Genomic DNA, 24,492 nt, shown 5'->3' on the forward strand with positions numbered 1-24,492 from the left:
CCTGCGGGGGGTGTGGTGTCTCCAGAATTCTCATGACCGAGGTGGGCTCTGCAGCTCACTGTGAACTGGGGATAAGCCTGTGGCGTGACCTGTTTGGCCTCGTGGTGCTCTGGGCTATAAGCTCTATGCCCACCTTTGCTAGTCACGGTGTTTTAAAGTTTCACTTTATCGGGAGGACCAAAGCTGTCAGAGATCACCTTAACCTCGCTCCCACCTTTGTCTGTCCTCAGACCACAAACGCCCTTGATCCTGGTTACTCCCTACCCCAGAGCTGTCTGTCTTCTTGACTCTCCAGAGTTCTGGGAAGAATATTCTTTCTCATGTCCTTGCATCAGTGCATTTTCTCCTAGGTTGGTACCTTGCCGCCTGGACTCCCCTCCCTTCACTTCTTCCTGAGGGTGCTGTCAGAATCGCTGCCTCCCCTGGGCCAGTCCTTCCTGCTGCGTTCTGACGCTTCGGGCGTCCGAGTGAGCTTCTGCCCCTGAGCCTCTCCTACGTAGGCCTGGGCTCTGCTCTCCTTCCTCTCCCTCCTTCAGCTTCCTTCTCGTCAGCCCTCCTTTTGGCCAGAGCTCTTGCTGGGCGGCCTCACCTTCCTGCCACTGGCCCTCTCTGCAAGGCGGAGTCTCCAGCCCTCACTTCTTGCCAGCTCCGAGTTCCCCGTGTGCTTTCTGGCTGCGCTGTGCCTCTCCACCCAGGCATCTCACGGCCCCTTGACTCACTTGTTTCATACACGGGATTTCCTTAAAATGCCTTTGTGCCCTTGAGTGGATGACCCTGCAGTGTGTTCACCATCGGTTCAATCCGATCGGACTCAGGTGACCCTCTGTCCGTGGTGATAGGACGGGATCCCTAACTGTCCTGTGCAGAGGTGCACGTTTCACCTGCCATGAGTTAGAAGAGGGAACACGCGGGATTCTCGGAGCATGGATAGCCGTGGATGTAGCCTGGCACTGGAGTCTCTGGAAAAGTCTTCCCTGAGACCAAGGTCAAAGAGTTTGGTTTCAGAATTCTCTTTGTTTCTCTGAAATGTCTCTTTCCCTATCACTCTTCATCCATCCATTCAGCTCTTGCCGTGGCCTGCTGAGTGGTCTGTCTCCCTCGCTGTGAACTCCGTCCGCCACGTCACCGTCCGTAGTTCCTCATATGCGCGGTGTGTGCTGGAGCGACGTGTCCCTCCCTCGGTGGTGGAGTTTGGAAGCCTCCGTCCGTTGGCACTCTCGCAGGGAAGGCAGCTTGCTGCGTGAGACCGCACCGGCTGTGCTGCAGAGCGTGGCCACGAGCAGGACTTGGGGAGTCAGGTGGGCTGCCGTCCACCTGCAGCTCTTCTGCTTACCAGCTCCCTGATTCGTAAAAGCAGGATCTTCACGAGGACCCCCTTCTGCGCATTGTCAGGGGGAAGACAGTTACTCTGTACTCGGACCTTGCAATAGGTGCTTACGACACGGGGTAGCCCCGTGGGGGTAGCCCCATGCTCGGCAGTCGCCGTGCTTGTGGCCGCTTCCCTGCCCTCGGGACCCCTGACTGCTTCGAGTGTCTGCTCTCACACCCTTGCCTCCATGCGTCTTCCGCCTCCATGGCTGTGGCCACACTGCTCTGTGGCTTTCCCCAGCAGGTGTGTGTCTGCCCTTTCCGTCCTTTCTCCCGTCCCCTCCTGGGAGCTAGGCAGGCCTCACGTCTGGTGCGGTTGCTTGTGCACGTCCCCGTCTTTCTTCCCCGGTGTTTCTGGCGGAGGAGGAGCAGGACTGGCTCCAAGGAGGCCGAGGGCAGCTTGGGCTCTGCCCACAGCGCAGCGCTTGGCTCGCTCTGGGGGGTTTTATTGGCTGAACTGAAATTTTTTTAACTTTGGGATCCGTGCGAGTTATTTTGAGGCTGCAGTTTTCCCTCTTTGCCCGGAGCTGGTTCACACTGTGAGGCCACGGCGCTCGCCAGTACAGCGGTGCAGCGTACGGTCCCGCTGCGTTCGTGCAGGTTGTCGCTGTGCACGGACTTCTCAGCCGCCGCTCTTCCTGTTGAGCCGGTGTAAATCCGTGAGGCCTTAGGCTTTCACTACTCTCCCTCTAAGTGTTGATTTCTGTGAACTTGTCTTTGTTTTTGCTGGTTTTCAGACGCACTCTCCAAGATTAATTCCTCCTCCGCAGCCTCAGCCGCCACCGCCGCCGCCGCCGCCGCCGCAGCAACCCATCCGGAGTCTGTTCCAGCAGCAGCAGCTGCAGCCTCTGCTCCCCCTGCAGCACCCGCACCACGCCTCGCCCCCCCAGGGAGTGCATCTGCCGCCCCAGATCGAGGCCCCGAGGGTGATGATGACCCCTCCCCCCGTGACCCCGCAGCAGCCCAAGAACATACACATAAACCCCCACTTCAAAGGGGCAGTGGTGACGCCCGTGCAAGGTACGTGTGTCTTCTGTCGTACAGCCGCAGGCTGCGGTGGCCAGGCCGTTGTCACGAGCAAGTCTGTAAGGACGACCTGGCGTCTTTGCACACCACCGCCCCCCCCATCCTGTGTCAGCTTGACGGGCCAGCTCATTTGCTTAAGAATTTGTACCTCTTATTTTATAATGTGGTGGGGAGCACTGAGCAACCTCTGAATTTCAGGGGCAGCAGAGGTCATTGTGGAAATGCCCGAGTTGGTACCCTTCATGAATTCTCTAGTGGGAATGTGTGCGCGGTGAGTGCCTGCCCCTCGGTATGCTCTGTGGTTGTTGTAAGTGAGTAACCTGCAGTGTTGTTACTACAGACACATGGTGCTGCCGCTAGGAAGCCACTTCTGAGCAGTGGCTGTGGAGCAGATCGTCATGCATCTGTTCAGCACACACTGAGATACTTGTCTATCTCTGGCATCTGAGATACATTGCTGAAAAACAGTACAGACAGCTTTCTGCGGCGGTGATCTCGCTTTCTAGCACACAGAGGTGGGCAGTGAGTGAGAAGCATCACAGAACGTGTGCAGCATGTCCATGGACAGAGAGCAGAGCAAGGGCCTGGGGCCGGCTGTGTAACGTGGGACATGAGGGTAGGATTCATTGCAGAAGTCAGAGTTGAAGGAGGTTGGGGAGCCAGTAATGTCACTGTTTCAGGGGACAATATTCCAGGCAGAGGGGTCAGCAAGAGAGGGCGAGACCATGCCTTGAGTGTTCCGGAAACCAAAAAGAGATGACATGGCGTAAGTGGAGTAAGAACAGAAAAGAACCACGTCATGTAAGACCTCAAGCCCTTCTAAGAGCTATGGCTTTTCTTCTGAGCGAAATGGGCTGTGACTGGAGGAATTTAAGCAGGGGAGTGACGTGATCTGGTGTCTGTCTTAAAAGGGTCGTTCTTGCTGCCCTGTTGGGAGTGGGCTGTAGGGGTAAGGTTGGAAGCCGGCGTCCAGCCAGGGGAAGATGACACTAATCCGGATAACACATGACAGTGGCTCAGATTGGGGCGGTGGCAGTGATGGTGGAAAGCCATCAGATGCTAGATAGAGCTGAGGACAGAGCCAGCTGGTGGTGGACCGGATGGGTGTGCGGGAGGGAGGAGGCGGACGTGAGGCCAGGGGGTCTGAGCATCTGAAGGATGGACGTGCCACCACGTGTGGTGGGGCAGAGTACGTGTTGAGGGGGGAGGCCCCAGGTTCTGTTCCAGGTGTGCTGCGTCTTAGGTGCTAACGAGACCTGCAGGTGGAGGTGTCTGGTATAGAGGTAGTAAGTGTTCGGACGAGGGGGCCTAGGCGCAAGCACAAGTTGCGGGCTGGTTGTCACACAGGCAGGTCGAGAGGCCCAGAGGACGGAAGTTGAAGTGTGGGGAGAGCCCGAGGCCTGGAACCTGGACGGCCAGGTCTTGGGTGTGGCTGCAGAGGGATAGAGGACAGTAGTCGGGGACCCGGGTCTGGGAAGCATGGTCTCTGTGAAGGCCAGAGACTGGGCTGGAGACAGTGGTAAGACAGGAGCTGAACTCTGGGAGACAGAGCTGCAATTGGGTCAGTAGACAGACAGCAGCTGGGGGTAGGTGTGACACATCAGATGATGTGAGCGCCAGAGCTGGGGTCTGAAACAGCGCTGACAGACCTGAGGGACCCCACCCCACCTGCAGAGCTGGCAGGGAGGAAAACAGCCCCATCTTTGAGAGCGTTGGATTTCTCTTTGAGCGAGAAGGAGGTGGCTGAGGCCCCCATGGGCTCTGCTGACACTGAACTTGGAATCCCAAAGTTGCAGAAGTTGGGGAGAAGCCCGAGATGGGACTTGAAGTGTGGGAGGAGGCCGGTGGCCTGGAGGCACTCTGAAATCGTGCTGTGCCCTTAGAGCCACGTCAGTGATGGTGACAGTGGCAGGCTGACCTTGGTGTGTTGTTATGGGAGACCGCTCCTGTGTCAGACACCTGGGAAGCAGAGTCAGTGCAGGTCCCGGACCCCCTGACAGTCTCCGCCTGTCCCCTCCTTATACTGGACTCTCTTGCCGGTCTCCTCTGCCGGGGCTCTGAGCTCCCAAGGCAAGCAGGATGGCGGCTGCACTTCCCTGCCTCCGTCCCTGTGCCTGGCACACAGCCTGGGTTTCCTGCAGCAGCTGTGGGATGCGCGAACCCCCACGTTGGAGTAGCCCTTTCCACAGTGGCTTTCCTGGACAGGCACCTGCAGTCAGTGTCATTGTCAGAAGCATTTTACTGAGGCCAGCATCTGTTACTGTGTATTTCCTCATAAGCACCGAGTGGAAAACTGGCAGTCGGTAGGGTGCACAGATTTTCTTTAGCCTAATAAAAACAAATAGTATTAGAAGTCCGGAGTGGGAAAGCTCCCAGGAAACCCCAGGACGTCTTCCAGATACGAAAACTGTGTGCCTTGCCGAAAAGTCAGCAGCCTGACAGATACAGAATGCAGGCCTTACACCGCAAAGCTCATCGTTCAGTAAATACAAGATCAGCTTTCTGACAATAGTTTTTACAGTCTTCGAACCAGCTAAATGATTTTTCGACTTGAAGGTGACTGCTGTAGAGCCCATGTTCCTTCTCGTTAGCGCACCTTTGATCTTGACCTAGGCTGCTGGGGGAGAGCACAGCCCTATCCTAGCTGGGCGTGTACATAGGGCACCATTGACGAGTCGTGTGTTCACTAAATGAGCGAGCTCTTTCTGAGGGAGGCTGGTGGTGTGTGCGTGTCTCCTGTGCATAAGCCGTTCACTCCCCCAGGGTCTGAGCTGCAGGCCCTTGAAAGGTACATGAAAGTGTTGTTTTAAAAAAAAGAGTAACAGCATAAGCACGTCTTTTCCTACTGGCACACATTTTCAGGGATAGAAGGTTCCATCATATTATAATTAACTAGTTTTGATGGAAATTTAACTTGTTTTCTAGATTTTTTCCCTATTAAACTCTTATAATGAATTAAAAACTTAATCAGTTTAGTCCATTAAATACATGGGACAACAGAAAGGTAAATGTTAAATATCAGATCTTCCGAGTCCAGGTTTCAACTAGGATGGTGTTAACCATTACAAGTATTAAATCCTTCTGCTCACGGCACAGAGGAAGGCAGCCAGTTGGAAGTGTCCCTGCTTGCGAGCCCAGGAGCCCGCAGACCTCCTGAACGACACTTTGCAGAGAGGCCTTGGCCGGCTGGCCGGAGCCCTCCCTCTGGCTGGAGTTCTTATCTGCCTCTCTGGCACCATCCTTAGGTGCTCTCTTCTGTCAACGTCTGTTTTTCTTCCCTTTTTTCTTTTTTGTTGCTTTTTACGGTTTACTTAAACCCAACCCCCGCCCCCCCCCCCCAAATAAAAGAAAGCCAGCTAACCAGGTTCCTTCTGTGTAAGAAATCTGTTAATTATAATCAGATTTCTTCCCAGGATCGCTCCTAGCTTTCTTGCTCTCATTCCCCCCAGTTAAAGAGACCTAATTTTTTTTTTTTTAAATCTTTTCATTGTATTGGAGGTTTCTGACAGGAATTGATGTTTAAATGCCAAGTTTAAAAATTAGTGGCACATAGTCTTGAAGGTCTGGGTACTTTATATTTGGTCTTAATTTAAACACCATCGTCTTTATATTGTTTAATAGGTAGTTTATTTCTCCTTCCCTTTCATTATGATCTTTTGAGGGACTCTGATTGTTTCTTTCTCCACTTCACAATCTACTATTTTGTTTCAGATAAATTGATGAACTCCTCCCCCTCCCCCAGTGCTTTTTAGGAGGCTGTGTAGACTTGGGGGCTGGAGCTTGTTCTGTATAGAGTCTCTCAAATTGACCTCTTCTCATTTTGAAATTTTGACTCATTGGATTAGGAGCTCTCTCTCTCGGGCTTCTGCCGTTTTACATTTTATCCGAGTCAGTCTCCTTTAGCCACACTTTGTGTTGGATGGGTAGCGACCCTGCCCCATACACGCTGGCACTTTCAGTTGGACCTGTGGGCATCTGACCCTCATCGCAAGGCTTGACGTATAGAATGCCTTGAATACCTGTAGTAAATATTTATCTTAGTGTTCTGTTTTTAAAGTAATTTTTTTTTTTTAAAGATTTTATTTCTTTATTCGACAGAGATAGAGACAGCCAGCGAGAGAGGGAACACAAGCAGGGGGAGTGGGAGAGGAAGAAGCAGGCTCATAGTGGAGGAGCCTGATGTGGGGCTCGATCCCACAACGCTGGGATCACGCCCTGAGCTGAAGGCAGACGCTTTAACCGCTGTGCCACCCAGGCGCCCCTGTTTTTAAAGTAATTTTGACCTTTAAGCTGTATCATTTTTCTGTTTCTCATTCACCAGACATTTTTTAAATAAAAAATTTGGTATGTGATACTTTATTTTCTCTGTATCCTCACATGGCTTGGTTGTTCTCCGTGCATGTCTGTGTTCTAATGTCTTATAAGGACACCAGTCACACTGGATCAGGGCCCACCCGTATGACCTCATTTTACTGCAATCATCTCTTTAAAGGTCCCTGGCTGAAATACAGTCCTGTTCTGAGGGACTGAGGGCTGGGACTTCAGCCTACACATTTGGGAGGGGGTCGCGGGTCGGCCCATGACACCTGAACGCCTGAGAGCTTACTACGTGCATCCGGCCGCACATTTTAATGACAGCTACGGCGCTCCACTGGGTAGCAGCCCCCTCCCCAGGCAGGTGTGGTTTGTTTTTGTTTTTTTCCTCACTCCAAAGTCAAGATCAGTACAACGCGTATGTTTCAAGTAGCTTCAGCTACCTGATTGAGCCCCAGGGTATAAAATTAACATGTGGCTTCTTCCCTGCTGTAAAATGCCTGTTTTAAAATGACATGATTTTGTGTTCTTCTGGTAGATGGATTGGAGTTCTGCTTGTTTAAAAAACAACAACCAAAACCAAACTGAAAGTCTTGGCATAGTAGAATGTTTAGTAGATGGTTTTTCGTAACACTACCATGGGTGTGTGTGCTTTCCTTTCTCTGCCCCCCCCCATGTTTCTAGAGGATTTAGATTTAAATTTATTTGATTGGGGTCAGAAAATGTAACTGGAATAGATAGTGTGGATAACTGGGATATGGATGTGAAACACAAGGCTGTTTTTATTTTAGAGGAGTAAGCTCTTTTCTATTGCAAAAATTTTAGTTTTAAATAGGAATTTCCTGCTGAAATTTTAGCTTCTGCATATGCTGTTGTATGCTGGCGAGCGTTCTCTCCTTTTCCCTTTTATGGGATTTAGGTTAAGTGTAAACTTAATATATTACTGGTATTTTACACATAGTATATATTTTATATTAAACTTAACATATTGTATTCCTTTGTCAGTGGGTTTGTTTGTGAAGTAAACGGTGTTTGTAACCAAAGGTGTTTTCTTCTAGTGCCCTTGCTGCCAGTCCCGAGCCAGCCGAGACCCGCCGTGGGGCCCCAGAGATTCCCAGTGAGTAGCAGCTGCTCCTTCTGCTCTGGTAGCGATGAGCATACATTCACTAAGAAATATTAATACAGCAAATACAAGTGGTTCCAGCTAAATATAAGTTTAAAGATTTGTAAATATTGACAATAATTTTTGCAGTGGAAAATGTTTGTTAAAAGCTTAAGGTCAATGGATTTTTGAGAATGGAATTAATTTTGTTTAACTGTAAAAGTGTTGAATCAGGATCATCATACAATGCTTTTCATCTTAAAGAGTATGAATTTTGATTTCATTATTGCTGTATGTTAAGTGAGAAAGGGCCTTGCTTTATTATTGTGTGTGTGCGCATGCATGCACGCACGTGTGAATTTGTGTTCATGTGGGTATGTGTGTGAAATTCTAGGGAATAATAATGATCTCTCGGGGCGCCTGGGTGGCTCAGTTGGTTAAGTGTCTGACTCTTGGTTTCGGCTCAGGTCATGATCTCAGGGTCCTGGGATTGAGCCCAGCATTGGGCTCCACACCCCCCCCCCCCCGGTCTCCTGTCCGTGCTCTCTCTCGCAAATAAATAAGTTAATCTTAAAGAAAAAAAAAGAGAGATCTTTACTTGCTTAAGAAAAAAACAACCAGCCAAACCTCAAAAGTCTTAATGAGCTATGGGTTTTATAGTTTAAAATGAAGATTTTCTCTTTAAAAATATCTTTACAAGAAAGCACAGGTTTCTCCCCCCTCCATAACTTTGCTATGCTTTCCTTAACTTTGTCCATTCTTCAGTACATTTTAACTAGAAGAAAATTGTCCATTAAGTAGTTACATCCGTTTAAATAAATTTTGGGTTTTTTTGGGTTTTGGGTTAGATTTGTCATTAGTTCTTGGTTTCATTTAATCAGTGAGGACATGTTCTTTTTACAGTGTTAAAAAAATGGATCCGACTGTAAAATTTTAGTATCATTTGTATGTAAAACAGATACAGTTTTGTTGAGACTGGATAATCTCTGATTTCAGGAAATATCTACAAGATATATTTGACCCTGGCTTTGACACTTAAGTAGATAGCATATTTATTATAAGGCATTTAGCAGAAAGGTTTTAACGAGAGCTCTAGGTGTCTAGTCAGATGATTATTCAGAAATAAAATCAGTGTTGGATTTAAGGTTCACAGTATTTTTTAGAAACGTCTTTGATTTGTAGTTATGAATTATATGGTTTCTAAAACTGATTCTTAATGATTTTATTCCCTTATAATAACTAATTTTCCTTTAAATTATTTACAAAGTGCTAACAAAAACTAGGTTTTTAAAATTAGGTGGTGTTTATTGAGTACAATTTTCTGTTCAAAGCACTTGTAACAGCCAGGGTTTATTAATTGCATGGCCCAGTGATAGGCACATGCGATTTAGTTGTTAGATGCATTTCTCTGGTGACGTTTAACTGCTAGTTACTAGCTTAACTGCTAGTTACTATAAAGTACTAATATTTTAAGTACTTTTTGCTGTTTTTCGGAAACGTAAGCAACTGTGTTAACAATCATTATTACACTTGTTTTTGTGTTTTGTTTGCATTATAGGGATAAAATTTGATGTGAAAACCAGTTGTAGTTTAAGAAAAACATGAAACAGTGTTGTGTGTACTTGATATTTTTATAAAAATGTGTTTATTAATATAAAATTAGAATAATTTGTAATTTTCATCTATTTTTATTTTTCCATTCTGCAAATATAATTTATCTGATGCTAGAAGAAGCAAACCACACAATCCTGGAGGATAAGGGGATAATAAAAGAAAATTTCTTTCTTTCTTGCTCTCTTTTTTAAAAAGATTTATTTATTTATTTTAGAGAGAGAGCTCAAGGGGGGTGGGCAGAGGGAGAGAGAGAGAAAGCAGCAGACTCCCCACCAAGCACAGAGCCCGACACAGGGCTCAGTCCCATGACCCTGAGATCATGACCTTAGATCATGAAATCCAGAGTCAGACGCTTAACTTACTGAGCCACCCTGGAGCCCCTAAACAATATTTCTTTGAGAAACTGAACTTAACTATTTTTTTAAAAAAGATTTTATGTTCGGGTAGTCTCTACACACAACGCACAACGTAGGACTTGAACTCACAACCCCGAGACCAGTAGTCACACCCTCCAGCAATGGAGCAGCCAGGCACCCCGAAATTGTGAACTTATTTTTAAGTTATGTAGTACTGTGGGGGTAGTAAATGCTGTTGAACTGCTTTTGGAAAAGTTTCTGCAAGGTGTGATGTTCTGTTCTGTTACTGTTTTTGAGATGGGCAGTATGTATGGGTGGCAGGAAGTGGCTGGGCAACATAGGAATTACGTATGTGCGACGGTAGGAGAGACTCTTCAGCTCATGTATCTGTCAGTGTCTAGCACTTCTTGTACCTTTGAAGTCCCAAATGCTGAACCTTGAGCTGCAGTTACAGTGTACCTGTGCTCTTGAAAGTGCAGTGCTCCTTTCGGCCAGGACCCCCATCTTCCAGTAATTTGCCAAAATGACCAACACAAAGGAAAAGAGGAGAGATACCCACTGTATGTTCTCTAGGCCTTTTAGAAAACATGGAGTTGTTCCTTTGGCCACGTACATGCGAAACTTAAGGAAGGGGATGTTGTGGACATCAAGGGAGTGGGCATTGTTCAAAAGGGAATGCCCACAGATGTTACCATGGCAAAACTGGAAGTGTCTACAATGTTACCCAGCATGCTGTTGGCATTGTTGTAAACAAACAAGGGCAAGACTCTTGCCGAGAGAATTAACGTACACATTGAGCATATTAAACACTCGAAGAGCCGAGATAGCTTCCTGAAGCGTGTGAAGAAAAATGATCAGAAAAAGAAGGAAGCCAAAGAGAAAGGTACTTGGGTTCAGCTGAAGCGCCAGCCTGCCCGCCCCCCCGCCCCCCCCCGGCGGAGAAGCACACTTTGGGAGAACCAGTGGAAAGGAGCCTGAACTGCTGGGACCCATTCCCTATGAATTCATGGCATGATAAGTGTAAAGAAAATAAAAGACCTCAAGACTGTAAAAAAAAAAAAAAAAAAGAGAAGAAAAAAAAAAAAAAAAAAAAAAGAGAAGAAAAAAAAAAAAAAGAAAGATAAGTGCAGTGCTCTACTTACTTCTGTAGTCGGTCCTCCTTAGAGAAGGGAATCAGGTGTGGAATCTGTTTTTTAAAAATACACAAGAGGTGGGGGCGCCCGGCTGGCTCAGTCAGCGGAGTGTGCCGCTCTTGCTCTGGGGTCGTGAATTGGAGCCCCACGTTGAGCATAGAGATGACTTAAAAAAATTAAAAACAGCAACACACACACAAGAGGTGGTATGTTTTAAAAAGTGCACTAAAATATCATTAAGAAGGGGGACGAACTCTGGGCCGTCTCCTGTTATTTTATGTAGACCAGATCTTTATTGAATAAAATTGTTTCCTTTTCTCCTAGGTCGGACTTGGTTGCTGTCAGTGTAAATGTAGTTTTGTGAGCGTGTTGAGCTTCTCCTTCATGCCAAGTGCTTCTGCCGAGTGCTAGTCCCAAACCATAAAACAGACTAGCTAGTTCAGTGAAGCCAGTTTTGACCAGAGTAAAATGATAAAACTAGTGGGGACAGTCTTGCTGTGTTTTAACAACACAGCAGGAGATTTCTTACTGATGGCATTCTGCCCTGGGGTCTGTCCTGTTACTTTCACTAAACTGAAGTTTGCTTGTAAGATGACCCCCCCCCCCAAACTGATAAAACATTTGCATTAGGAAGCCAAACTTCAGAATCATCATGGGTCTTTTTGAATCAGTAGACTTCCGTGGCACACGAACAGGTGTGAATTATGCTGATCTGTTGAACAAAGTGAAGTTCACTGCAGTCTCATAGCAAGATCGCTCAGTACTGATTTGCTGTGTCACTTATGCACCCGCTGTTGATCTGCACTTTGTGTGCACAAGGCCCAGGGCTAGGCCAGCTCTGCTGGGCACAGGGCGAGTAGGACTCTGTATGGAAGCTGACCTGCAGACGTGCATCAGGGACTCCTGAGCTGTCAGCGAGAACCTCACTGATGCGAGGAGCAGTACGGAGTCATTCAAGGAGCTTAGGCTGGGGAAGGACAGGACTGTTGTGAGCTTCCCTTTGCTCAGTATGTTTCCGTAGTTCACATCTGTTGGTGTGTCAGGGACGCCTACTGACTCAGACAGACTCCATGATGAACCCTCCATAAAATGAGTAGTTGGGAGAAGGGGTATGTAATTTAGTTTTTTTACTTGTTGTTTTCAATGATACATATGTGAATTTGCTCCGGAGAATTACATCACGCTCACTTACAAAAATTCAGCTCTACCCATCTGACTAAAGAGTAAAATAGGCAGCCAGTACAAGTACCATTAAATTTCCAAATTTTAAAGGAATTAGTATCTAGTTGGTATTAATGCTAAGGTATTCCTGCTCTTCCCCTACAGTGACAAGCTTTACTTTCCTAAAAATCCATTTTGTTTGACAGTTTTATGAAAACTTGAGAAATTCTTAATTGAGAACTAGTACGCCTCGAAATTGTATTAGGTGGTAATGCCTCTAGTTTTTTAATTAAAAATCAGAGAATTCTAGGCAACCTAATATTAAACCTATTTTTCATAGAATTATTTAAGATTGTTTCAAAAATTCAAATCTTAGGTGAAAATACGGTATTCTAGGCTATGCGTGATATAGTAGGAGAACTAATATTTTTATTTCCTGTTGGTGAATTTTATTGAGAGAATTGAATAAAGAGTTTCTAAGACAAAGATTTGAATGTCAAAGTAATAAGTTTCAGAAGCATCCTTCGATTTGATTCTTTTGGAAAATACTGCTTTAGCTCTTGGCATCGAGTTGCCCCTTCTGCGCTCCCATCAGGCTCTGTGTCTGCCCCCCCCCCCCAATTTTGGAATTAGGTGAAGTGCTTTGTGATTTAGGTTTGCATCCAGGAGTTAGATCTGTGTATGTAAGTTTCGCTACGGATACAGCTCTTAGCGCTGCACTTTAAAACGTTTCTCATCACAAACTTTAATTCCCAGGTTGTTTTATTTTTTCAGATCTGAATTGTGAACCTTTCTTTGACATATAAAAATATATCTCAGTTGATAGCGTTATCAGAGAATGAATTCTTTTCATACTCATTTTTGTATCACAATGACTCTGCCAAATGTAAAATATGGCTCAGCTCTCTGAACAGTGAGCCCTCCCAGGAGTTGATGGCACAGGAAGTAAGCGTCTGCCCTTAGGTGTTACAGGTGCTGCGTGAGGGTGCGTCCCTTCCTCCACGTCCGCCTGCTCGGTGGGCGTCCGCTCTGTGCTCCGTCTGGTCTGTGTGCTCCTCCGGTCTTGCCGTCTACCACCTGCCATCCCTCATGCTCTCATTCACCTTAAGACCTTTGAATGTAGTTTCACAGAACAGTTGTAGTTTTCTTTGTTGTTTTGTTTTTGTGGGGGAGTGGGGTGGGAAGGCTCATTCACCTTTCTGCACATGAGCTGTTCTCTTTGTGTCTCAGTTCTGTTTTCATTTCCAAATGCTCTTTGTTTTGTGTTAGTCTGATAGGTTTCCCTTTCCACAAAGGCTGTCCCTGATGTTTTTGCCACTAATGTAAAGTTCGAAGTCTTGTTTTTATCCATAAGTATATTTTCTAGTTACCTATTTATCCTCAGAGAGGTGTTTATTGTTTTTAAAGTTTGCCCACTTAAAGTATCACTAAAATGTTGGTTAATAATAATTTTAAAGTGTTGCTTTTAGATTTTGCTAACCTAATTTGTTTTAAGTTTTGGCGCAATTGCTGGTTTTAAGCATATGGATGAATCCTGAGTAACTCAGGTTGTAAAGATTCTTGACCTAGGGTATTTTGAAACCTGTTCAGTCATTGATTTTGAATTGATGTACTAGGTAAAGGCTGGTATTTCAGGGTAGCCAGTTAAATACCAAGTACTTTGGCTGCTGAGTAATTTCTCAGTGATTTTTGTTGTAATTAAAACTAACAATTACATTTAAAGAAAAGACTACTAATAAGTTTAAATTAGTCTTCTTAGCAATTACATTATTATTTAGGTTAACCCAGTAAGATTTCCATTTGTGTTTACTGTGGCGCTAATAGCACCTCACAGGTAGGTCTGAGTGCATTCTTTTCCCATGGAGCGGGTGCATGGTATCAGGTGGTGGTGATTGACAGGTCCTGGATGTGTTTTATATGGCATTTCATGCAAATCATGTTTGATGAGACTGCTGCCTCAAATTCCATTTCTTTCTGATTAGAGCCCCTGCAGATGTGAATCTAGACTTTATTCCAGCCTTTCTTTTGAACCCCTAACTGTTTTTACAACTTGCCTGCAATGCCTTGTAATTATTAGCACTTAAGATCAGGAAGGAATGATGGGCATTTCCTCTTATCAGATCTACGAGTAGTAGCAGGCGAGTGTGGGATGAGAGCCTTCCAGCTGTCAAAAATTGTCAGGCTTGCAGGGAGAGAATGCAGTTTAAAATGCAGGTGACATAATACCCAACAGCCTCCATTTGCTAGTGGGTTTCTGATTAATCATGATTACCATATATTATCATACCATCAAATTTAATCATATCAATGAATTCCCATCTGCAGCAGTAAGAGGAACAGCTAAACACTATGGTAACAGCTATTAAGTATGGTGGTTATGAGATTCAGCACCCCATTGACTTGACTTGCCGTCCTGCCAGTGTACATCGTATGTGCCGGGTAGAGATTGGCTGGGCAGGAGTCCGCACACATAAGTCCGAGCCCCGGGAGTACCGACTGAAATTATATGAAGTAGGTTTCTAATACAGTAAGTCAGCCAGTAGGCCACATTATAAAGCTACCTTCTAAAAGTGTGTGCTAAACTGTCGTGTTGAATCTTTGGCTAAGTAAAACTGTTACGTTGAAATGAAAACCTTTCCTGCATCCTTTCATAAATAGTAGACTAAAAGTCTCGAGTGCAGGTTACCCATCTGTGATGTAACATTCCAGCCAGTGCAGGGTCGACTATAATACAGATTGTCAAATTCTCAGAACCTCCTGTATGTGCCAAGAACATCTTTATGGCCTGTTTTTATTGATGCATCCTGCAAAGCACACCAATTTTCATCTTAAATTCTTATTTTCTTTGGAGTCTCTGAAGACCTGTAGTTGTGTTAAAATGCATTTTTAAAGATAAGCTTTGAAAGAGGCGCTATTTTATTATAAAGGATGCAAAGTACTTCTTCCAAAAGACGAGACACTTAAACTCTTTTTTTCCAACTTAGTCCTTTTGATGCGCAAGCCTGTGAAAATTCACAAGTACATACAGTTGTGTAATCACAACAGTTTAGATGTCGAGAGCAGTCCTGTCTCCCGGAGGGCTTCCTCGTGCTGCCCTTCTGTGGTCACTCCTCCCCATCCCAGCCCCTGGCAGCTACGATCTGTTTCCTGTCGCTGAAATCCTGTCCTGTGAGTGGACTCCTGTGGCATATTTGGTTTGAGTCTGGCTTCTTGCCCTTGCCACGGTGCTCTTGAGATTCTTTCATCCACTATGTTGCACCTGGAAGTGGCTCGTCTTTTTTATTGGCAAGTATTATTCTGTGTGGATGTACCGCAGTCTGTCCGTTCACTACGTGGACATTTGGGTTATTTCTAGTCTTTGGCTCTCATGAATAAAGTTGGTATAAACGTGTGCATCGTTTTCTTTGTTATCGTAGTTGTCGGTAAATAGCTAGGCGTGGGGATTGTGGGTCATGTGGTGGGTGTATTCACAGAGAATTTTTAAACAGACTGTGCTCTCAGTTGGTAGAGCTGCAGATCTGGTTTTTAACTTCGTCCTTTTTTGAGCGAGGAGATAGTCTTCTTCAGCACATACGGTTGCAAATCATCGGGAAAGGAGACAGTTACTGAGTGTTCACTGTGTCTCAGAGTTTGCTCAGAGATTGTGTTCAACAGCCATGTGAAGGTAACGTTTTCTTCAGTTTACAGGTGGGGAAACTGAGTCTTGGAAAGATTCAGTTGCTCAAGTTCACGTAACTGTGTGCAGGAGATGGGGTTGCAGCCCCGGCAGCCCCAAGTCTCTTAGTCATGGTGTACCTCTCTCTTTTCTGAGTATTAAAATGCACATGAGTAAACTGGCAGATTGGATCCGAACTGTATTTAAGATTGTGACAGTCAGTAAGAGCTGAAGTGGCTGTTTGTTCTGGGAGGGCCACTACTGTGCTTGGGTGGGATTGTTTGGGGAGGACAATGGGAGGGGTAAGGTGCAGGGATAAAGGGGTTTTCATTGTATGAAATAAGAGAAATAAATAGGCTTCAGTATGTTCATCCAAAGCAGTGTTTTGTACTAAGTTAAAGATGTTACAGTGTGTACTCCGTGCTCCGGCTTCACTGCTTGAGCCAACAGCATTATCTTCATGTACTTAAGTCCAGGTGGGGTCCTCCCCCACCCCAGTCCCCCATCTGTGAAGGCTGGTGCTTAGCCCTAGTTGTGCTGCTTCAGAACGTTTAGAAAGCATCTCCCAATACCAAAGTACCTTTTAGGGAATAAATGTAGGTATTAAACAAGGTGCGATCTGAAAGAAAAAAGATCTATGAAAATACCGAAATAAGAGGATTAATATTGTGATAGAAGGGCATAATTTTCATTGTGTCAGGGGTTACTAGTGGTCTTTATTCTTTGCATTTAACCCACATTTAATCAGAATTAACTGAGAGGCATTCTTAAGTGTCTGTTGGTCTCTTATATAGTTCTTTGCATTTTAAGTGAGATTAATAAATGAAAACATGCTGTAAAGGATGGTTGTAATTCATTGAAAGATTCATGAAGTCTCAATGACATTGTTTAGTTATTTAATTAGTCTTATTAAAATATACCAAGTGACCCTGTTAGGGAAGCTGATAAGTCATACAATAGCTGTTAGAGCCTCTTTATTCTCCGCATTATACGATTAACTTTGGGCTAAGCAATTTATGCAGAGTTCTCATCTTTCTTTTTTTTGTGGTTGAAGTTGTCAGTTCCTCCGGAGGAGGATTAACACAGATAACATCATGTAATTAACAAGAGATGCGGAACAAGTGAGAGTGCAGTTTGTATAGAATCATATGAGAAAGAATGATAATTTTTTTTTACCTTAGACTCTTAAAGGGATATAAAGAAAAGCAAAATAGAGCAATTAGTCGAGAGGATTAAGGTAGCCTTTTCTTTCAAGAGGCAGAAGAATTAGTACTGAAAGTTCTGTTAAGTGATGTATTCACAGCTCACGAACAGTCTTAAAATAATTGTGCATTTGGTAGAGGGAATTGGTAATTTATTATCTTTTATACCCGTGAAATGATAGAAGTTCTTAAATGAATGCTCCCATCAGGAGAGCCTCCGAGATGGGGAATGCCAGCCTGGAACCGTGGCTTATTCAGCATTACCTGAAGACACATTGGTCACAGCAGAAAGCAGTGTGTGCCGGCAGAAAGAGCAATTTATAAAGCAAGAGTCTGAAAATGGGCCTTTGTGTCCTGAGTTCTGTGTGGACAGTGGAACTTGGGCTGATCCACTTTTAACTCTGTAAACCTGAGTCTCCTCATCCCTTAAAGGGAAACTTGTCTGTTGTGCCTGTTTCTTGGCACTGTGTTTGTGAAAGATACAGTGTTGTACTTGACTTGTTTGGGGTCAGGATGTGAATGAGGCTGCATGCGACAGAAAACTCCGTTAACAATGACTTAATCCAAGTATCTTTATTTTTTGCATAAAAATGAGAAAGCTCTGGGTTGATATAGCAGTTCTGTGATGTTACAGGGACCCATATATTTTTCTGCCCAACTTGCAGGCCAAAAGAGGAGGAAGGATGGGGACAAAAGCTGTGTGCCAGCTGAGGCAGCCTGTAAGGAGCCTCCCTAGAGCCCCCATCCCACAATGCCAGCGAAGTCTTGTTGGCCAGGACCTGGTCACATGACCATCCTTGTTACAGGTTTAAGGTTTTTTTAGATGGGCAGTGCTGCCCTTTTACTACTTAGGAAGAAGTGAGAATTATACTAGGTAAGCAATGAGCGATCTTTTCCACATGGCTAACACTTAAGGCTGGAATTTAAGTTATGTAAATACAGAAAAAGTGACCTCTGTGTTCAGAGTGAAAGAGAAACCAGTGAGGAAAATGACACTGTGAGCTTCATGATACCTGCTAATTGTTAAATTTCTATTTCAAAAAGGCCATACTGATGATAGTCAAGCTTTTAGGATCTTAAAGCTTAGAAGTTTTAAAGTTCATGTAAGTATTCAAATTCTCGGGGTCTGTTATCCATTGAGGCCAGTGGACACAACGAGGGGCCCGCGTGTCTTCCCCAGATGATTTCTCCTTTGTGTCGGTCGTGATCTGCTACCTCCAGAGAAGTAACATTTGTCACTCTGGTTTATTTTATGTATCAGCTTTTGACTTTCTCTCTGAATAATATCTTGTATTATCTGCCCCTTTTTTCTAATCTTCCTACCTCCTGGCTCTTATGCAGGCATTTGGCATCTTGGAAATGGGCTTCTTTCTGGTTGGATTTGATGCAGGTGCCAGTAAAGCTCTTGCTCCCCCAGTGCCAGTGTCATTGGGCCTGGTTGACCCACCATAATCAGTGCCCTCCTCCTGGCTGCCCCGGGTTGGGTTATCACACCTGGCTGGTGTCAGCCTGTGGTTTCAAGGTTGCACTGGCAAAACCCTCTGTTTCCATTCTTATTCTGTTGGACAAATACCAAAGCCAGAAATTCCCTTGTTTACTCAACTTGAGTCAGCACTTTCTTCTAAATTGTAGATAACATCTCTGGTCTGGCCTCCTTTATCTGTTTCTCATAGGTTGATCAGATAAGAACTGCTAATTTCTCTTACCATTCAGGCCAGCCATGGAATTTCTTCATGGCTGTCTGACTGTAGACTTGATTTAGTATTTATTGGTTTTTCTTGACTCTCCAGCACTCACATACTCTCCCCCAGTTACATATACATATGTGATAATGAAACAGCAAGACAGACGACAGAACATGAAATAACCGTTCATAACAAGGACGGTTGGGTGACTGTGTGCTGTGGAGATGGGTGACCCGGGAGTGAGTCCAGGCTCTGCCACTACTCGCCGTGTACTGGGTATGAGATATCGAAATGCTCAGAAGATCCTGTGAGCAGAATCCCTGGGGTTTGAAGGAGATGGCAGAGGAGTCCCTTGCAGTTAGCTAGCAGCAGCAGTAGGTGGGCTGCAACCTTGGATCAGCAGGGGCACAGCCCAAGATGGGGATTTGGGGGCACAGGCTTAGGTAAGGGTGCTGGGGATACAAGATGGGAAGGGGGTGGAACTGGGCTACTGTGTAGCCTCAGGTCAAAGTCTCTGGCCCTGTCCTGATCCTTGGGGGCGGGGGTGGGGTCGGGTGGAAGGGGGCCTCTGGAGCATAAGCCCTCCCTCAGAGTTGTCTGCTCTGGACTGTCACAGGCAGGCCTTGGAGGAACAGCACCCATCGGCCAGGACAGCATTTGCAACAGCTGGGGCCTGCAGCACCTGCACGTAAAGGGGGTGTGGCGATGGCCCCGGAGTGTCCCGCATGAGGATCCGCTGAAGTGCAGTGACTGACCAGCCCTGAGCCCTCAGAGGCTCGGTACTGCGAGGTGTTCTCTACTCACTTCGCCCTCTGGGCTACTTTCTCTGGGCCTCACAGACCTCTGCGTTCACTTGTCTGGTGGGGAAAGGGTGAGGGTCACTCCTGGGAGTTTGTGACTGGCCAGGTCTGGGACTGGCCTGTATCACTTCTGCTCATGTGCTGTCGGCTGTACGTGCCCACACGGCCAGCCACATTGCCTTGCAGGACTGGGTGGGAGACGGAGCCTGGCTGGTGCTCAGGAAGATGTGGCACACATGTGGGGAGCGTCAGGGGTCTGTGCCCTCGTTGGGGAGGAGGGCGGCTAATTTTTATAGAAAGCCAAATAACCTCATAAATACAGACTGACTTCTATTTCATGAGCATCCTGCAACATTAACAAGATGTTACATCCACTTCTACCCTTATCTTTAGAACTTGGACAGATTGCCATATAGGTCTATCCAAAAAATGGCATTTATTTTTATATTGTGTACTTTTTGGTTTATGTTTACAAATGGGTGTGTGTGTGTGTGTGTGTGTGTGTATATACACATTTATATATATACATATACACACATTTTACTTATGGATGTATTTTATCATGCTGTTGGGGTAGTATGGTCAGGTTTGCCATTATGCAGACTTGCTCCTACCATGTTTTACTTTTCCTTGAGCATTTTCTGGCTGAAGGGTTATAGTTCTAACTTGTTCATCTGTATTTACTTTTAGGATTGACCCTGTAAAAATGCCTTGTTATCATATGTGTGGGGCACGATTATTGCTAAGTACTATTATTGGAGTAAAGTGAAGCGGGTTTTTGTTTATTTGTTTTTTCATTTTACTCTAGTTCTTCTGTGTGGTTTATATGAGTGTCCTGCATCTTTACAGGTGTATGATTTTTTTTTTTTTTAAGATTTTATTTATTTGAGAGAGAGCATGAGCAGAGGGACAGAGGGAGAGGGAGAAGCAGGCTCCCTGCTGAAGAGGAAGCCTGACATGGGGCTTGATCCCAGAACCCTGGGATCATGACCTGAGCCCAAGGCAGACGCTTAGCCGACTGAGCCCCCCAGGCAGCCCATGGGTGTTACGATTCTAAAGTTCAGCCTACAGCCCAGAAGAAAACTGGCCTAGGCCTTACTCCTTAACAGCGGCCTTGGAAGGATATCCCACAGACCATCCATCTAATTTTCATTCTTCATTTTCTGTTCTCTAAAAATAGGGGGTGGTTGCAGGGTGAAGAAGAGTCCACGTTCATCTCACGTTTCCTCTAAGTATTTTATGTCATGATAAAGCAAGTTAAAATGATTTCTGTCCTACAGTTAAGTCAGAGAACTAGATTCTGTTGATGTTGGCTTCTCTTTGGTCCTGGTGTACTCTGTTTTTCTGAGTCTGTTAGCCATGAGCCTCTGGGACTCACTGCCCAGTGCCTGGGTGATCTGTTGCCGCCTCCCTGTGTCCTTCCTGGAGCACTCAGCTGTCTGCTGTCTGTATGCTTTGTGGGCAGCCAGGCTTTAGATTCGAATGTGGGGCTGGGATTTCCTTGCTATTACAAATAGGCAGTTTATGCATTTGTTAAATACATGTAAATGTCTGTGTACCAGGCCCTGTGCCAAGCATGAAAATACATTGGTGAATAAAACAGACCATGGTCTCACCCCTCGCGGACCTGTCAGATGAAGGGCAGAGAGCGGTGGGAGTGGATTTGCGACAGGGTGGAATTGCTAGGATGTTGACGGCTCATCTGTGAAGGCCTCCTTCTGTGACTCAGGAGAGAGAATGCAGGAAGGGGGTCTGTGCTGATCTGTCTTGCAGTGTATAAGGAGACAGGCCACTTGTCAGCAGCTCTGTGTTAGGCTTACAGTATGGAATGCTGTCTGCAAAAACGTCATGTACAAAGGACAATAATAGCAAACATGGAGCGCTTCTGTTATTTGCCCGCTACTGTCGTAGGTACTTTGAACGTGTTCTTTCATCTTCTCCCATGAGGTACAGGCACCATCAGTGTCTGCCTTTTCCAGATGAGGAAACAGAGGCCCAGAGAGGCTCGGCTGCATGCTTGGGGCTGTGTTAGGTGATGGGAGGGCCGGCGCTGCCACCTGTTTGCTCAGCCTCTGCTAGCCCGCGCCTTTTGGAGAGAGGACCATCTGGAAGACCGAGGTTCTGGCTGAATAGTGACTGATGAAGAAAGGATTTGGGGGGCCTTGTTACATATTCTTACATTTGAATACTTGTGTCTAAATGCAGTTAGACAGCATGTAGATAATTAGTAAAAGGAAAGAAGGTCTGGGAAGAGATGAAAATCACAATACTAGAATTCCAAAGGGGGCAAGATTTATGATCCCAATGTATTTTCAGTTTAATACAAAAAACGTCTTTAGAAGTTATGAATATTTAAAATAATCTCCCAGGAATGTACCTAGTTCTCAGGCAGCTTGGAGTTTTTATTGAAAACGAACCACAGTGGTTCCTCTTTGAGTTCATTCTTGTAATTCAGTAACTGCTTCCTTTTAGAAACAGATGAAGGGGGTTGAGAATACGTTTCTGGATCTCAGCCTGTGGCAAAGTCAAAATCAAAACTTAGCAGACCCTCTACTTATAATGGAAGGGGGGCCAGTCTACTTTTGCCGTTACATTTTGCCTTATCTGTAATGAGAAAACCTATCTTCTGGAGGACTGGAAATTAATTCTCTAACGGAAGGAGAAAACAAAGGGTGTGAAGAGCTGTGTTGCTGCAGCCACATGACCAGTCCTGTCTGGGGCTTCATCAGCAGGGGAGGGATGGGGGCCAGTAAAACGCAGTCGTGGAATTTTATCGCTTACGACAAATTTCAGAAGAAACCGAGTATTTTCCAGGTCTCTGTAAGCACCGCATGATGTGAGCCTGGCGAGAAGACTAGCAGAAAGTATCGGGCCTTCACATACTAAATCACGAAGTAAGCCGTGGTTTTTAGTCGAGACAGAAAAGTCAGGATCCTCTTTCCTCTTCCCATAGTTGTGAGTAGAGTTGGGACAGAAGGTGAGGAGAAACTGCTGGTCGCCGGCTTCCGTGCAGCCGCGAGAAGGAGTGCCAGCTCCAGAGGCAGTTCCCTGGGACTGGGTGGTGACCGGGCGTGGGTGACCCGGAGGGAGAGTGCTGCGCAGACTGGGTCCTGTAGGTCGCTCACAGGAAAGGAGTGTAGGTCGGGCTTGCCTAGGGCAGGAGAGAGCAGTGCTGATCCAGGAGTGGTTCGGGACAGTGGAGAAATTACACTTTGCTCTCCCCTTTGTTGGAATAGGTGAAACAGTTGTAAGTTCATAAGAGGTTCTCACAATGAATGCAGCTGCTTTCCAGCTCTTGTTACAACACAGGATTTAAGGACTGAGTGAAAGTAACCCCGGAGGTTACTCTTTCTCAGAAAATACCTTTTATTCTGTCTGTCCTCTTTTCTGACACTGTGCCCTTGTGTCTGTGTTTTTTGGTCAACTCATTAACATAGAAGTGACTGATGCAGCTCATGAGTTACGAGCCCTGAAGTTTGCTGACTCAAGTTCAGGATGTAATGTAATGTAATACTTTTAACCCTGGTTATAGTTTAGCATACCGTTCCTAGTTTTTAATGAAAAATCTGACCAGTGTAATAATAGAGTGAAAATTAGCAGCAAGCACATTATTCATGCTAGAATGTTCTGTGTAGATAGAGGGGAATGAAAGCAGATATGACACAGGATGCAGAGAGCGTTGTAGGGGGAGAGGACTGGGAGTCCTTGTCAGCCCAGAGGAGGAAGCACCTAATGTGATAGGAGCCTTAGGGAGGACAGCATTGTGAGGGTGGTGGGAGCACCTGAGCAGGAGTAGATGAGAAACTGCCAAGGGACATTGATTGGCCAGTTAAAGTTAAATCCACACTTCCAGTGATTGCAGCTTCATCCAGCAACTCGGTGTGTGGAGAAGTGGGACGCGTGGGTCCCTCCATGGGCCATGTGCAGGGTGGGTCTCCTGAAATCATGAGCCGGCCAGACAGGGAGCTGGCGAGAGAGCGAAGTAGGGCAGAGAAAGTGGAGTGTCTGTACCGAGGACTTAAGGAGAAGTCCTTCTCTGTAGAGATTTTGTATTTTGGCTGAGACAGCGTGTAGAGTGAAAAATTTTCCAAGAGAGGGATGAGGTATGAAATACGGAGGTTTGTGTATGACGTGATGGTGTCCAGAATTCACAATTCTGAGTTGGCTGTAGGCTGTCATTTTCATGTCTAACTCAAGAGAAAATCTGGTTTTTAAAATCCCCACATTTAGTAATTTTAATAAGATTTATATCATATGGGTTGAAACTTCCCCTGGTTCATTCTCACGTCAGGAATAAAATGAACCCTTTGGGAGCTTTTTAACTTGTTTTTCTTGAGTACTGAAATCTCTGATTTAAGAAAAAAATAGGGGCGCCTGGGTAGGCTCAGTTGGTTGGGCGCCCAGCTCTTTGTCTGGGCTCAGGTCTTGATCTCAGGGTCGTGAGTTCAGGCCCATATTGGGCTTCATGCTGGGCGTGGAGCCTACTTAAAAAATTATAATAATAAAATAAATAAAATTTGAAAGAAAATAGAATGGTATCACCATGGGCAAATTATTTAATGTCCTGAGTTTCCATTTTCTTGGCTGTGAAATGGGACTTCTGCTCCTGCTGTGTGTTCATGAGCTCAGGGTCAAGTTCATGAGAAGGGAATGTGATTTTTAAAAGTTGAAAAATACTGGCTGAGTTTCAAAGAAGATGTTTTTAAAAGAAAATTATTTTGATGATCTGTATAATTAATGAATTCTTTCTGGAGAAGTGAAAAAAAAAATGGTGAGGCTTTCTTTAAATGCCTCACCAAAAAAAAAATGCAAATGTGGTGCTTTTAAAGAACTCCACGAGTACTTAAAAGGCCAGTTGAAAAATGAAGTAATTTAGTTTGTCTCTAAATAGAGTTCTAGTGGAAGAATGTTAATCTGTAAGAGTTCAAAGTGTCTTATGCAGTGGAATCCGACTGTGAAACATTTCTTTTATAGCAATATGGTTTCTTAAACATTTTCCATTGTCCTGTTTCATCAGAGCTTACTGATGTTTATGATGGGACACATTCAATGTCTTTTTCTTCTTTAGAAATAAAG

The 24,492-nt window shown here is 45.3% G+C and overlaps 1 protein-coding gene and 1 pseudogene across 8 annotated transcripts in view; both read left to right on the top strand.

Moving 5' to 3' along the window:
- Window positions 1–24,492, top strand: part of RBM33 (RNA binding motif protein 33) — a 133,238-nt gene that overhangs the window by 65,572 nt on the left and 43,174 nt on the right. For 6 of the 8 annotated variants that reach the window (XM_034639899.1, XM_034639907.1, XM_034639928.1 and 3 more), the window contains 2 exons: window positions 2,106–2,388; window positions 7,767–7,825. In XM_034639899.1, the coding sequence (XP_034495790.1) occupies window positions 2,106–2,388; window positions 7,767–7,825 (342 nt within the window). The remainder of the gene's footprint in view (window positions 1–2,105; window positions 2,389–7,766; window positions 7,826–24,492) is intronic. The other 2 variants (XM_034639915.1, XM_034639923.1) reach the window with 1 other exon arrangement.
- LOC117795410 lies at window positions 9,772–23,805 on the top strand (annotated as a pseudogene).

The sequence above is a fragment of the Ailuropoda melanoleuca genome, chromosome 1 (genome assembly GCF_002007445.2).
Source record: "Ailuropoda melanoleuca isolate Jingjing chromosome 1, ASM200744v2, whole genome shotgun sequence".
In the NCBI taxonomy this organism is placed as follows: domain Eukaryota; kingdom Metazoa; phylum Chordata; class Mammalia; order Carnivora; family Ursidae; genus Ailuropoda; species Ailuropoda melanoleuca.